Source organism: Lepidochelys kempii, chromosome 14 (assembly GCF_965140285.1).
Source record: "Lepidochelys kempii isolate rLepKem1 chromosome 14, rLepKem1.hap1, whole genome shotgun sequence".
NCBI classification, from domain to species: domain Eukaryota; kingdom Metazoa; phylum Chordata; order Testudines; family Cheloniidae; genus Lepidochelys; species Lepidochelys kempii.
The window spans coordinates 19,225,854-19,242,256 of NC_136393.1; the positions used below are offsets into that span (position 1 = coordinate 19,225,854).

The following is a 16,403-nucleotide window of genomic DNA, read 5'->3' on the forward strand; positions in this document are numbered from 1 at the left end:
AGCTTCACTCCCCAATGTAATGACTTAGGACAAGACAAGACTGCATGATTTGTAAAATGGAAAGGGGGAAATAAAGTTCTGCTCAGATTTTCTTCATTTACAAGAAGGCAAAAAAAAGTAACTGCTTCAGGTCTGCCAAAGGTTACTATAAAAGTTTATTCCTTTTCCTAAGCTTAATTTGCTGCTGAGTGAAAACAAGCACATCCTTCAAGAGACGGAAATCTGCTTCCTGTTTATCAAAACCAACCCACATTTTCTAGCTCATCTTGAACAAGTCTTCTTCCCTTTCCAACCCAAAGATAACAAATAGGGCCAAATTCTGGAGTTCAAGTCAATGCAGAATTTGCATCACTAGTTTCATGTCTTTGTGAGCCATCATCTGGCCATAGTAGCTTCTGTTATTCTAAAAAAAAAAAAAAAATTAAAGCAATCAACTCATTCTATTTTAAAAAAATCAGGACCACCTGCAGTGACTATTTTCCTTGAATATGTGAAGACAGTCTTTGTGCCGATTAAATATACATGAAATACTAACTGTCCCACTGAGTGGACATCAGGTCCAAGGATTCATGGGCTTAGATTAATCCAAGACAGACAAAAAACTGGTCCAACAGAAGATGATTTGTGTTTTAATAATTGTCTTGCAATTATCCTCAAACCTGGAAAGTTTAGTTTAAAATGCTTACCTGATATAAATCTGCTAAACAGATCTCAAAGAACGTTATAACAAACAGCTTCATATGAAGAAAAGTAAATGTGGTCAGAAAAAAAAAAAAAAAAGCAGCTCCTTTTTTAAAAAATTATATATATATATATATATATCACCTGCAGAGGGTTATAATAAACAGAGCACCTAGAAGCTGATTTCCCATGATACAGATAGAAAAATGAAATTTAAAAAAGTAAATGAACTAAATTACCAGAATTACATTAACTGATTTCACAGTAGTTATGTTGCTTATTAATGCAGAGAGTTACATAGAAGTATCAGTTAATAAACAAGCCTATGAAAGCTCCTAGTACAGGAAATTGAAGTATTTCTACCTAAAGGAAGTTCCACTCATGCTCTGCATCAAGATGAACCACATGTAGCAGCTTAATTTGCCATTTATTTTATTTATATTATTGCTGATTTCAAAGAGATATAGCCAAAGATCAAGCCTTTAAAACCACAAGCAAACGTGACAAAATAATCCATCTATGGGGCTGATAACCTAGGACAGGACATTTATGCAGAGCAGGCAGCATGTTTTGCTGAATGCTTTAAACAGTCCCAGGTCTCCCCTACATATACACTACATTCAGGTAGCCTCCATCATCTGACCACAGCAAGTTGGTAAATATGCATTTACAGGAGAGCAACGTTCTGATCTTCTCCCCACGAAAACAATCTCCTATTCATTGACTCACTTTGTGATAGTAAATTAACTTTGTGCGTGCTGAAATCAATTCTCTATCCAAGTGCCATGAATCAGATATCCCCTTTTACAGGTGGAGATGTTCTCTAGAGTCATACAAATGCAACTTCTCTGGATACACATTACGCAAACAAAGGAAATTAAAGTAGTTTATCCAGAAGCTAGCACATCTATTTTGTGCACTGGTTTTAAAATCATTCTGCTTGGCCTACAATCTTTCCATTACAATCAACTTCCCATGCCTCAAACCTGACCTTCAGACTTTGCAACATGTATCAAACCCATACTTAAACCTTTTGCTCCTGTTCTCCTTGCTGCCATTCCAGGTAGTTTCTATATATTTTAATCTATAAATTCTTTTGAGACTATAGAGAGCCTTCTATCTACAACCATACTATATTGCAGCTCTATTTAAAAAACTCTTGTCAAGGCAAACAAATCCTTGAATTTTCCAAAATGAAAATCATGGTATCTTGCCCCTATTTCATCATTGCAATTGCTCAGGATGTATTCCCACTTTGCTCGGACACCATGGAAATAGCTTTGCTAGCACAGATGACATCTGATGAGCATGAAACCAAGTCAATAGTAGAAAGAAAAGTAGAAAACTCCCCATAATTTCTGTTGACAGCAATCCTTGTGCATTTTCACATAATGAGTCATGGATGATGCTGAAATACATATGACAGATTTAGGGAAGAAAAGTGTTGTAGCACAGTTATAGGAAAGGGGTAGTGAAATCTACTCCGTACTAAATTAGAGAAACAATGGGGCATATTTCCCATTTCTCTTTGACTGAAGAGAAATGGGAAAAACAATAGTGAGGCTAGAGTCTAAGAAAAAAAAATACTTCAAATTAACCTCCTTTTTAAGTTTGGAGCCTGCAGCACTGGCATCATGGAGAAGTATGTGACAAGGCCTTCTGCACATTGGACTCTCACAAGGGCTGGAGAGAAGAAATAAAAAGCAGAGATTCCCCAGGGTCGACCTGAGTCATGCCCTAAAAAGACGTTCAGTGCTGACAGATTACTACATCTCTCTCACATGCTGAATCATAGACTGAAATTCATGCGTGTATGTATGCTTGCTTCCTTGAATCTGCAAATAACTCATTTCTTTTCCTAGCTAAAAAACCTTTAGTTAATGTATTACGTGATTGGCTACAAGTATTGTCTTTGGTGTAAGATCTAAGGCACAACTGATCTGGAGTAAGTAGCTGGTCTCTTCGGACTGGAAAACACCTGAATATTCTGTGGTTTTTGGTATATGAGACCATTTATCACTAAGTCCAGCTTGCCTGGGTGGCAAGATAGACTGGAGGGCCCAAGGGCACTGTCTGCAACTTCCTGGTAAGACTGTTACAATGATCTAGGAGTTCACATTTGTTATGGGGTTGGTAAAATCCAATTATAGAACATACCACCAGTTGGGGGTGTCTACCCTGAGGTTGGCACTCTCAGTCGTGAGCCACTCCCAACAGCATGACAGTGGGCAAGGTAATAAATACTCTTTGGCTTTCACTCAATTCTTTGCACATCTACACTCTGACAAGTTTTTAAAACACAATTTGGTGTAACTTGGTGTAATTTTCTTCTAATGCCACGGATGGGGAGCGCTTTTAAACCAAGGATGCATATTCCAAGGTCTCCATTCTGGATAAAGATACAGACAGAAAGAGTCAAACAAGAAGAATTACTATCTTGAAAGCTAGAGGATAAAGCATGAGGGCACAGAAATTATAATTCATTCTGAAGCAGCGGCTATTTTGACACAGCCAGTTTAAAAACCAGCCTTCTCGAATGTCTGCTCTTGTTTGTTACTGTGGTAATCAGTAACATTCAGATGTGCATTTTATTTAGCTAGTGCTCTCCAGAGTGTATTTTTAAACAGGCCTGGATAGGCAAATGGAAGTAATAAAGATAAATGCTCCTCAAGATAGCATACAACAATCCATTAAAGTTATATGCTACTGGAGTCGTGATTAAAGAGGAACAAAAGCATTTAACAATATATTTTGTTTGTGACTTGTCTCTGGCAGGTTGAAACATTCTCTATACCAACTAAGGAGTCCATAATCACTAGCTGCTGCTTTATTCCCCAAGTGGGAGGGGCAAAAATGTGAAGTACTTATACAATTCTTATAAATTCCAGTTTGTTTGGAATAGGGAAATACATAAAAAAAAACCCATAAATTAATCAGGTTATTTCTACAGGCTGGGAAGGAAAAAGAGTATTATGGTTATTTCTAAATTCTACTAATATGGTGACAGGGGTTGGGGAGTTTATACATAGATAGGATTAGATAAAATCTAAAATACTTTTCATGTATAAAAACATCATAGCTCATCTCTAAAGACGATGTTATCTAGAAAGGCCAAGTTAGACAAAGATTAGCCACTTAAAGTGGTCAAGTTAAACCAGGCAAAACTACCAGAGTAATACAACTCCAGTCCAACTTCAACAGACAAGTCATTAACAAGGCAAAATAAACTTTGATCAGCATCTATAGGAACTTAATGACAGAGCTGTACAAATAATTGATTTTTTTTTTCCATACACACAGTGAAATACATTTTTTTTTAAAGTTTGTCTTGGGTCAAACACAGTGTTTTGTTCAACCCAAAATAAAATATTTCTTTTCCATTTCAAGTATTTTAGGTGAATTTTAAAAAAAAAAATTTTTAAACAAAGTCATTGCAAATTCAAAAACTGAAAATGTTTCATTTCAAAAATGTCAAAACTAAATGTTTAAACTTTTTGCGAAATTTTTCATTTATTTGATGTAACAATTTGGTGAACCACAACAAATTTGCAAAGTGCTACGGTCAACCCAAATCTGCATTTTTCTGCAAAAAAGTTTCACCTGAAAAAAAAAAATTTCATCCAGCTCTACCTACCAATAATACTTTAGCCACTAGAGGGAGCTCATATTCTTCCATAATGACAACAGAAATACACTGAGAATTACAAGATAAAAGTTAAATAAATTTGGAACACAAAATTTTCAAACCAAGTCTGCTCTGCAGTTCATGTCAAGATCTACAGTTACACAAAATTCCATGAAAATCAGAATTAATTTACTTTGAACATTCAGCAAAGTAGTAAAAAGGCTTGTTCCTAAATGTTGGCTATACATGTCTTCAGAGATAGGAAACGTATTAAAACATGTTGTGCCAGTCACGTTAGTGAGTCAATCTGTATAAAGATTAAACACCATCACCACAAGGCATGTTCCATTACAGCAATATTTCATATTATGGCCCTGTAAAGAAGAGAGTGTTACTTATCTAGCCAGACAACCAGAACACTAAAGAGCCTTTTCCCCTTTAACTATTTCTGTGTCTTGGTCTACCCTCTCATCATCATTAGTTGAAGCTCAGTCCCAAACAATACACCAGGACAGGACTCCCTTCATATATGTTACAATATATATATATCCTAAAACACCCATGAAACAGGGCCTAGAGCTAAAATGCATTAGACCTCCACCAACGTGCCTCAGTGCTATGTCTCCAGCCTCTGGATTCAGGTAGAGCACCTTCTTTTCTGGTTGCATTAGTAAATCAGCTGGATGGGCCTATCTGGGACAGGAGTTTCTCACTGTTAGCATGGGAGAGGTAGGAAATCTTGTGGGATTGAGAACATTTTGTTAACATGGATCTCAAAAGGGCAACTCAGATAAAAAAATGAAGTTATATTTTTGTTTCATTCTCCAATTACTGAATGCCTTTACCGGTATAACTGGAAATCCTCTTCTGTAAAGACTTCTTGAATTTTATCCCCAAAGTATCTACAAAAACAAGAGAGAGTCTAAGAAGAGGGATTATGAACCCGATTGTTTGACATTACCAATCTGCATCTTCTCATCTGCATCCCCCATCTATGCTTCATCTTTTCCACAAATATTCAATAAATTAAACTTGATACAAAAGCCCCACAAACCTTCCCACTGTTTGAATGTGATGATTAAAGAGATGCACAGCTCCTAAAGTGTTGTTCTAAGATGTTACTAAAATAAAAAGGGACCCAAACTCAATAAATATTGATAGCATTTACCAGGCAAAGAAAATATTCCTTAAAATAAGAACATAGATTTCTCCCTTTTAAAAGGCTGATGCAAAACCCTGTGTTTCTTCTACTATTGATATAGCTATGGACTTAGAACTGCACGAGAGTAATTTGTTATCCAGTATTACACAAAGGTAAATCTTACAAATGAAATTACTAAGAGCCCAGTTCAATAACAATTATGTCAGATTTGGTGCCACAGAAGCTTTTACAGGGTCTAAGAAACTATTGACAATCTATCAAATCCCTAATACATGAGTCCTTATGCACTTTGAGAAGGTAGAACACCCAAGTTGTGCAGGAGGCTAAAGGAGAGACAGTAAATCATTGTCCCACTTTACCTGTACAGATTAACAAAATGCTTCCCCACTGAAAGAGCTCCAGAGTGCAAATCCAAGATTGAAGCCTGGGAAAGGAGACAGAAGTAAAAAAAAAGTGTGGGGGGGGGAACACACTGATAAGCATGGAAAAGCTTATGCCCTTATTTAAATCATCTTTCTCACAAACTATCCTCATTGAATGCTGTTTCCCTCACTCTTCCAAACAGAATTATTTGTTCCCCAACAGTCAGATACACAATGCTAAATGCTATTCTCTTGTAGGTCTTTCATTTAGATACCAAATTGATAGGAGCCTTAGAAAGAGAAGGCATTGGATTGGGACTCCAGAGATTCGAGTTCAAACCTGGTCTTGCCACAGACTTCTTGCACAATCTTGGGCAAGTCAGTCTCTCTGTGCCTCAAACCCTCATTTGAAAAACGGAGATACCTCCTCTTACTCACAGTGGCACTGAGAGTATTAATTCATTAATGTTTGTGAGGCACGCAGATATCAGTGATATGGGCCATAAGTACCTACACAGAGAAGCATTGGTATCTATCCTCTCCATACCTTTTCTTCAGTTAAACCTTTTCTTTTCCCTCCCCTCAAAACAACAGTAAATTTTATTTCCCAGGAGCCTCTCCCGCACCTCACTCACATTGATAATATTGTAAAATTAAACAGAGAAAATCTGTTTAAGACAACAGTTATTGATGTGAAGCCAAAAAGTTAATTCCTCCTAGAGCCAATGGTAACTATTGCATTTCTAACATTTTAGTTATTAAAAATAAAAGACCTAGAAGGTAACTACAATTTTTCTCCGCAATCCTGAAAATTCAATCTATTTCCTCAGTCTGAGTCAAGCCATCAGAAACTCAAAACAGATGATGCCATCTCATCAGCTGTTGCCATTCCACTAGTATCTCAGGAAAATGTTAAACAGCAGCTTCTAAAGTTAGATATTTTTAAATCAGCAGGTCCAGATAACTTGCATCCAAGAGTTTTAAAAGAGGTAGCTGGGGAGCTCATTGGACCATCAGTGTTGATCTTCAACAGGTTTTGGTGCACCGGGGAAGTTCCAGAAGACTGGAAGAAAGCCAATGTTGTGCCAATATTTAAAAAGGGTAAATGGGATGACCCAGGTAATTATAGGCCTGTCAGTCTGACATCAATCCCAGACACTGTAATGGGGCGGCTGACATGGGACTCAATTAATAAAGAATTAAAGAAGGGTAACACAATTAATGCCGTTCAACATGGGTTTGTAGAAAAAACAGTATAAGTTAGTTTGACAGGATCTATCTTGTTGTTTGAGATTACAAGTTTGGTTGATAAATAATAATGGTGATGTCATTCATTCAGACTTCTGAAAGGTACCCGACTTGGGACCACACAACATTTCGATTAAAAAATAGAATGATATAAAATTAACATGGCACACATTAACTAGATTAAAAGCTGACTAACTGATAAAGTCTCAAAATGTAATTATAAACAAGGAATCACCATTGGATGGATGTGTTTCTAGGGGGCTCCAGACAAGGATCCGCTCTTGGCACTACACTATTTAGCATTTTTATTAATGACCTGGATGAAAAAGTCATCACTGATAACGGTTGCAGATGACAAAAATTGGGGAATACTGTGTCCAGTTCTGGTGCCCATAGTTCAAGAAGAATGTTAATAAATTGGAGAGAGTTCAGCAAAGAGCCAAGAGAATGATTAAAGGGTTAAAAACCATGCCTCGTAATACTAGACTCAAAAAGAGCTCAATCTATTTAAGCTTAAAGAGAAGATTAAAAGGGATGACTTGAACACAGTTTATATGTGCATGGGGAATGAAGTATTTGACAATGGCTCTTCAGTCTAGCAGAGAAAGGTATAACACTATCCAATGGCTCGGAGCTAAAGCTAGACAAAAATCAAACCGGAAAGAAGATGTAAATATTTAAGTGAGGATAATTAACCATTGGAACAACTCATAAAGGTTCATTGTGGATTCTCCACTGGTAATTTTTAAATCAAGATTTACTTCTAAATCAGAATACGTTTAGCCTGCATCAGCTGAACCTGATTTAAAAACAAGAAGGGTTAGGGGGGAGGGATAGCTCAGTGGTTTGAGCATGGGCCTGCTAAACCCAGGGTTGTCAGTTCAATCCTTGAGCGGGCCATTTAGGGATCTGGGCCAACAATTGGGGATTGGTCCTGCTTTGAGCAGGGGGTTGGACTAGATGACCTCCTGAGGTCCCTTCCAACCCCGATATTCTATGATACTTTGCATTTATTCTATGATGATTCTATGACTCAACTAATGTAATTTTCAGTGTAGGCAGGGGTCCAACTGGCAAGAGATAGTTAAATGAGCTGACATCCTTTGATGTGTAACATTCTTAAATATTCTCACCGTGGAATCCTGCCCTTCTCAAAATGATACATACATGGTCTCTTTGCTACCTGTGTGACAGGACTTGTGACCACTCAAGTTGTTTGGATAGGTCACAGGCAATGATGGTCATACCACTAGGTGATCTGTCCATACACAATGTAAACTCCATCTTTCCAGCAGGATACATCCTAGTGCTCTAATGGCCCTTCTTCATTAGGCAAGATTCCACATTTTTATCATTACATGTTATTTGAAGTACAAAGATGCCATATCTAGATGACTGAGCTATCTAGTGGCAGCACGGGATATGGATACACAAGACTGCTGACCAGTCTAAGCTAACAATGCAGCTGCAGGGTCTCCCCCAGCCTCATGGCAAGGTTTTGCATCACTCACCATTCCTCTGGGACCATGCTTGGCAAGGACATCATTAATAGCCACATGCAGCCTCTTAGCCAGAAAGCGTTGCTGCAACCAGGAGTCTTTGAATGCTCGGGGTTGAAATGGGGGAATCCCAATGGATTCTGCTTCAGCCCCCACACTGAGGAAATATCCTTCTTCCACCATCCATCTGTGTGTTTTCCCCAGTCTCTTAAAGTGCATACATTATCAAGCTATTAAAATGGACACGGCCTGGAGTGCGCAGACCCCTCCTCCCTTGTAGCCCCCCAAAAGCATTTAGAGGACTAATGCAGACAAGTCATCCTACCTCAAAAGTCACCCAAGGAGAGCTCCTGCAATAAGCTTTACTCAAACCTCAGTGTAATAGTCTTATTTAAGACCTCAACTTCTGTGCAACAATCTAAGGTACAGCCGTAATTGTGAAGTTGCTACAGAAGCTCTGTAATGGTTGTAAGCATTTTTATAGACAAGACCAGGAAATGTTATAACCAAGAATGGCAGGACATATAGTTAAATAAGTAGGTTTAATTTAAAAAACTCCTTTGCTTCCCAACTTCAATTTACCCTAAGCATTCATTCAAAATACCAATTTTCCTCTTGCTTCCTGAAGCAGCATGGGCTTGCAGCAATGCAGGGGATCCAAAATGATCAGTCCCGCGAATGAAAAGGCAGCGGATGGGCTCCCAAAAAAAAGAAAGATATCCATGGCTGGGAAGACAATGGCTGCAATATGAAGCCTGGAAAGGCAGATGGAGGAGATTGAAAAGAAGCAGGGAAGAGAATGAATAGCCTTCAGCACTGCCTTAGAGAGGGAAAAGAGATTGAATGCCAGAGGCATGCAAGGGCTCAATTATATATATACACAGGGCTTCTATTGGTTCAATTGCTGTCCTGAAAAGAAGCTGAATCACAGCTATTTTCGCATAAAGCCATCTGAGAACATTAGGCGCTTATTGGCCTTTTAGTACCAATTTTTACACTTGGGAAGTTAGCGTGGAGGAAGACTACGGCAACACTACACCCAAACAAATCTCAGCACTCTGATCCAGATACGTCACACCTCACTTCAGCTCAACATGCCCAGCATGAAAGCCTTGATAAAGCTTGTACAGAGATGGCAGAACAACTGCTAACACTATCCACTCACCTTTTAAGAGTGATTATAATAGAACAATTTCCCTTTTGCCATTGAACAGAATTTCTACTAGAAGATTCTGGACTTCCCTTAAAAGAATGAAGCACAAATTTAGACATCTTCATATCCCCAAGCCTTGTTAGTAGTTTCTTTGTCTATCATCCTCATATGGGAAGACAACATTGAACTGGGATTAGCAGAAAGATCAAGACAGGTTGCAAAAGGTGTAGGCAGGCAGGCATCAAGGAGAGCCAATTTTAGCGCTTTCAGAGAATTAAGAAGCACCTCAGAGGTGATCAGTTCAGCTTTCAGAGCTAGAAAAAAGGCTGGTGGAGTGTGCTTGAGCAGGCGAGCCATGGAAACAACAGGTTTCAGAGTAGCAGCCGTGTTAGTCTGTATTCGCAAAAAGAAAAGGAGTACTTGTGGCACCTTACAGACTAACCAATTTATTTGAGCATAAGCTTTCGTGACCTTCAGCTCACTTCATCGGATGCATTCATGGAAACAACAATGAGCCAGCAGTGGAAGAATCCAGACAATTCCCTCTAATCGACAAGGGAAAGGAATAGTCCAGGCAACAGCAGGATATAACTGGGAGGGACATAAAGCAAGATGGAAGATGTACACTGCCAAAAGTGATGTGGCAGCTACTTACAAAGGGGTAGTAAGATGCTTAATATACGTGAAGAACCAATTTGTGACCTGCAGGCAATGTAAGGGACAAGAAATGGGGAAGAGTATTGTTTATAGGATGCAGAGTCCCTGCCCCATCCCTGGGAAATAAAGAGCTAACAGCAACTCAGGGGCTATAAAGATACTCCAGGGCCATGAACCAGGAACAGAGAGACAACTATGAGAGGAGGAAAAGAGACTGCTCTCTGGTGTCTCTGCACAAATGCCAATAGCACCAGTAATCAACAGGATGAGTTTAATTTACGTTGGAGAAAAGTTATGAGAACAGTAATTACGGAGCCATGAAGGAATGAATCACAACTGGAACATTAAACACAAGTGGGAACACAGTGTAAGGGAGGCATAGAAAAGCCAAGGTCACTGTCTTTGTAGAGAAGCAACTAAAAACTAAATGAAGGCAAGTGGCAATCATGCCAACAAGAATGACAATAAAATAAAAGAATGATGAGCATAGCTATTTGAGAATCAGTCTGTAGGGAAATTAATCATGGTTCAGAAGCAGCACATAAGTGGGTGAGGTTCTCTGGTCTGTGTCATGCAGGAGGTCAGGAAAAATTATCGTAATTGTCCCTGCCAGCCTTAAAATCTATGAATATTTATCCATGAATCATTACTGAGGGAGACAGGAGAAAAAGCTTAGCACCATAACTTGGTGACTTCAGCAATTCAGAAGTTTGCGGGGAATTTCTTAACATATGAGGGTGGAAAAGTCAAGTCTTACACTTAAAATTCACCAACAGAGGGGAAAAGGATAACAGACATAAAGGGAGGAGAAACTGACAGGCCAGAGAACACCAATTCTTTGAGTTTAGTACAATAAGTCATGATATCGTGTCCAGCCAAAAAAATACCCTGAATCTCAGTGACTCTTAAACTAAAAGGCATGGCAGGCAATATCAGGTGTGTCTAGCTGTGAAAAAACAATGAAGGGGTATAGAAAGTTAAGAGAGCTGGAATAGAGTCTACATCTTAATATGAAGCAGGAGGACAACTGCAAACTGTGGAGAGATCAGTTTGGCTAAAAAGAGGTCTAAAAAATTAAAAAGGGTTTATATGAAAGATTTAAAAGTTAACAGCTATCCAAAGGACAATGTGCACAACTGGACAGAGTCATCCAACACACCTTATAAGCCCTAAGAAAATTTAAGAAGCAGGCTAATTCAAATCCAGTCCAACATGCATGCAGTTTTTTGGTAGGCAGAAAGAACAGCTAGATGAAATAAAGTGTAAAGCAGTCTCTAAACCATCAGGAAAAGAGGGTAGGATGAAAGGCTCTAATGACATAAGACACTTTTGTCTGGACATCACCAACATCAGACACAACACCTCATAATCTGGCCTAACAGCTGAGAGCTTTTTGGCTAATGGTGTGGGAAATGCAAGCACAAGCATTAAGTGAGATGGAGCAAAAAGACAGGGCAAAGGTAGAGGAAAAAATGCTTAAGAGTAAGAAAGTGAGAGTTAAAGAACTTATGTCCATAGGCCTCCCCTCTACTGACATGAAAAAGGATGGAGTAAAGCTTCAGCAAATCATCATGAAGGCAGATGACTCAAAGTCTCAGTCCACTGCAAAAAAAATAAGTCTGTGGTGAAAATAAATGAGATTGCATTTCAATGGAGCTCTCTGGGTTAAGGGACCAGTGCGAGAATACATCCTAGGATCAGGCCTGCAGTCAGGAGACCAAGAAACCCAAAGTTGGGGAGGAAGATGGGGGCTGAGGACACAGAGAACTCCAGGTTAGGAATAAAATCACTTTATGGCAGGACAATGAGGGCACCAACTTGATGCAATTCTTTGCAAACGACTCACTAAAGCTAGCAGCACTTGGATAAGGGACATTTACACTTGCTTCTTTCAAGTGAAGCAATCTGTTACCAATCTACTGAAAAGCAAGAGCCGCCCCCAACATTCAACATAATTTGAGTTGAAGCAGCCCACAGCCAAACTGTTTCTCTAATAGCTGCCAATCAAGATGATATGATTTCACATAAGGCAATTATTCTTCATGCTAGAAGAGTCCCTTGTCCTCAGATAAATCAGTAATCCAGTGAATGCTCCCTTGGCCAATTCAAAGGGAATATATGTGCCTAACTTTATTCAAAACTGTGCCCAAATCAACTGTTACATCAACACAAAATACAGATCCACAACACAATGGTAGCTGATACAGTAATGAAAGAATGATGAGCTTTACACGAGCAGAGTTGGCATTCATTGATAATGAACTCAATGTTCCCTTCAGATACAATAATAAAATACTGCCTCAAAATGCAGGGCTGTGAGGAGGATTATACAGTGCTTTGATCACGTAACATACTATATAAATGCTAAGTGTTGTAAGTATAGCATAAGTGGGAATACTTATGTAAAATGCAAGAGGTTCAGTGGGCTGCCCCATCATCTACTGCTCTATGAATTATTTTCAGAGCCCTCAGAACCTTCCTTTCACCTAATTAAAATAAAAATCTTACAAAAAGTGACCAAGGAGGAACTAGGAAATAATTCCAGGTGTGGGATCTTGGGCACAATGTAAAACTAGATCTACAGCTGAAGTGAAGGTTGCCTTCTTCTGAAAGACAATCCAAATACCATTTCTATTTCTACCTAAACTTAGTATCAAGGAAAGCAACATATTTTGTGGGATGATGACAAAACAAAGGAGCTACTGACTCCACAATATATCTCAATCAGGTTCAAATATAATCTGGAAAAACTTTTAATGATAGCTCATACCTACAAGGAATCCCTGACTTTCTTGCTTTAGAATGTGTCTGTACATTAAATAAAGATGCTATGTGTTACTTGAAGCAAAGAAAGGTAGGTGATGTCAGATACTTTTACATCCTCTGCCATAAACTAGTGTACATATATAAATGCAGAGCAAGGTTAGCATATGTTCTAAGGAATAGATTGGAACTGAGAACCCCCCCCCCCCCGGATATTACATTCAGTTCCACAGTTGCATTAATTTATTCTACTGCCACCAAATCCATCTTCATTTCCATGCCGTCCACCCCCACAACACCCAGCTATGGATCAAAGTTGAAAATACTCATTGGGAAACGTTTGTTGATCATTATTTTCTATCTCGATTTAGACAATAGGTTTTTCATTATGCTCTCCAAATGGCTCAGCTCCACTCCCCAGGCTTTGGCTCCCAGCTCAGAACCTCCTTTCCTCCCAAGTGCACCAGGGAATAAGGAAGCTTGTAGCCATCGTATTTCCCCAGGCCTCAGCTACTGCACTCTTTTCCAGGATGCTTAGCTCATCAGCCCACATTTCTGTCTCCCCCATTCCCTAGCAACAAGCTGAATTCCATCCCTCTCCCCCAACCCCAATACATTGCTACCTGGCTTCAAAAAACAGCATCAGAGACATGCACTGTAATCCAATTAACTCCCTACTGTGGGGAAATCTGCAGAAGAAGAGACAGCTACATGCAAATCCCAGCAGGGCAGCAAGACAGCTATAACAAATGTTTTGGTTCATGGTTGAGGTTCTCTCTGCAACCACAAGGTCTAGAAATAATTTCATATTTTAATGAAAGCTGAGACTCTGGAGCACAATTCTGCAGCAGTGGGGTGAATTCTGTGGCAAATTCCACAACTACTAAATCGTGGGATACACAGGACCTTGAATAAGAGGTTTCCTATCTTTTGTTACATGCTTTGGTAAGCAGTGAAATAATTAAGAATTTTGTCTTTTAAATTGTCATTGCTGGTATCTGAGTTAGAATCCATTGAATGATGCATCCTATGAAGTGAGCTGTAGCTCACGAAAGCTCATGCTCAAATAAATTGGTTAGTCTCTAAGGTGCCACAAGTACTCCTTTTCTTTTTTCATTGAAATGAAGCAGTTCACACCTAAGAGTTTTTGTTTCAGGGTCTCTGAAAAGTTGGGAAGGCATTTCTGCATTGGTTACACTCAGCTTGTGTTTTCAAGGTTTTCTTCACAACCATAAACTGGAGATTTATGGGGGAGGGTTAAAAATGAAAACTGAGACTTTAGAGGACAAGTGAGAAGCCCGTTTACATTCCCTTAGACAGTTCTTTGCACCCCACCCACAGGGATACACCGACACTCGGGGAAATTGGCTTTAAAGCAAGAACCTTGTCTCTCAGGACCAAATCTTTCCATCTTTACTCAAGCAAACCTCCCAATAATTTCAATGGGGACCTTGCTAAAGTAAGGATTACTGGGTTTTTGCCATTAGAGAAAAAGAAAATTTTTGTGGCAAAGGCTAGGTTCCAGATTAGTAGATTGGAACTGTATGATTGAATCATATTACATAGAAATAGACATCCAACAGAAGGAAACCTACATCCAGCACCTACTCATAAAAAGGGTGGACAGAAATGGGATACAGAAGGAAAACAAGCATTACACCAAGCTTTTCCTTGCTTTGACTAAAACAAGACAAAATGAAGTCACTTATTCAGTAGTTAATCAAACTATTAATTTTGTAGCTGCAACTATATTTCTACACTGCGAAGGACAAAGACAAATCCATAGATCTGAGACAGACGTGATGATCTGAGTGCTTATATAACTCACACACCTCCTTGGGTGTGGTGTTCTGCCACATCTAGTGGCACCCAGACCACTTAGAGAGAGAGTTAAATGAGTCTGCTCTACAGCTTTAGCTAAGAGCAAATTGGCTTTTAGCTCTTGCGGTAGAGGCTCATGCACTAGGCTCCAGAGGTCCCCGGTTCAATCCTGTCTGCTGACGACCGGAGTCTGTCGGCATTACACTGAAACAAAGTCTGCCTGAAAAATAAAGGAATCTTTGGTAAACATATCTTGCATTTCCACAAGTCTTATATGTCACTCCACCTGTGCAAGGATTGTGACTGGAGAGTTGTGGCACATGGTTAGTGAGAGAAACTGAAGGGAAAGTAAACTGGGATTACAAACAGCTGAAAAAAGTCAGGAAAAATAAAGGCCACAACAGCCAAAAGTAGCATAAACTGCAGGAAAAAGCAAATGGTATTATTAGTCTGAGTGAATAAGGGCTTTTTTTAAACTTTAACATTTAACTCCTTCCCCTCCTAACTTCATCGGATGAAGTGAGCTGTAGCTCTCGAAAGCTTATGCTCAAATAAATTTGTTAGTCTCTAAGGTGCCACAAGTCCTCCTTTTCTTCTTCCCAGATGAGTGGTTGTTCTCCATGGGGTTTTGGGGAAGTGCTCATTAAAGGGCTGCTATACTGAGGCCTCCTAGGAATAGACTTGAACCCTTGATTTAGAAACAATTTTTGTTTGTGTGTCTCATTTCCCTCATTCCTTACTGACAAAGATATCTGCATGAAAATGACAGAAGAGTTTCTCAAAATTCTATCAGCTCCTTGCTCATTTCCTTTCTAGTCCTAATTCAGCAGAAGACAAAAGCAGGTGCTTAACTTTAAGCATGCAAGTAGTCATACCAGGCTTTAACAATCACATCATCATCTACCACAAACTGGGATGTCACAGACTACCAATATAGGTGGGGAATAAGCAGCCAACTCTTCAGAACTAAAGATTCTATTCCTCACACAAATATGCTGAGGAATAAAGAGAGAGGGAAGAGAAATGAAAGGGAATGTATATCAAAGGAAGAGAATTGTTTTTAAACAGAATGTTTTTCAAAGGTCTTCTTGAGGCACCAAATATGTTTCATGTTACCCCAAAACTGATCTAAGTTTATTTTAGAGGCACAGTTTTGAAGAACCAGGAGTCAGAGGTCAATGCACCACTGCTATAGTTAATAGCATCCATAATCCATAGCATACTACCATGCACCAGAGTGCAGACTGTTACAAACTGAACAACAGGGAATGAGTAAGTTATAATGCAAATGCCATGATCTTTACTATTGAGAAAGACCAACATTTCCATGAGGAGATATTGACAAATCAGGGTGGAAACCAGAGGAATTATCCATCCTACTTCCTCCCCTTGCCCCCTCCCACAAATGCATTTAAAACCTGAAAATCTTGCC

At 39.1% G+C, this 16,403-nt stretch overlaps 1 protein-coding gene across 1 annotated transcript in view; it reads right to left on the reverse strand.

The window, feature by feature from the left end:
- The window catches only part of OGFOD3 (2-oxoglutarate and iron dependent oxygenase domain containing 3), a 127,145-nt gene that overhangs the window by 90,207 nt on the left and 20,535 nt on the right, over positions 1-16,403 (reverse strand). The window contains exons 5-6 of the mRNA XM_073311041.2: positions 5,828-5,892; positions 5,152-5,208 (exon numbers count right to left, since the gene is read on the reverse strand). Of these exons, the coding sequence (XP_073167142.1) occupies positions 5,152-5,208; positions 5,828-5,892 (122 nt within the window). The remainder of the gene's footprint in view (positions 1-5,151; positions 5,209-5,827; positions 5,893-16,403) is intronic.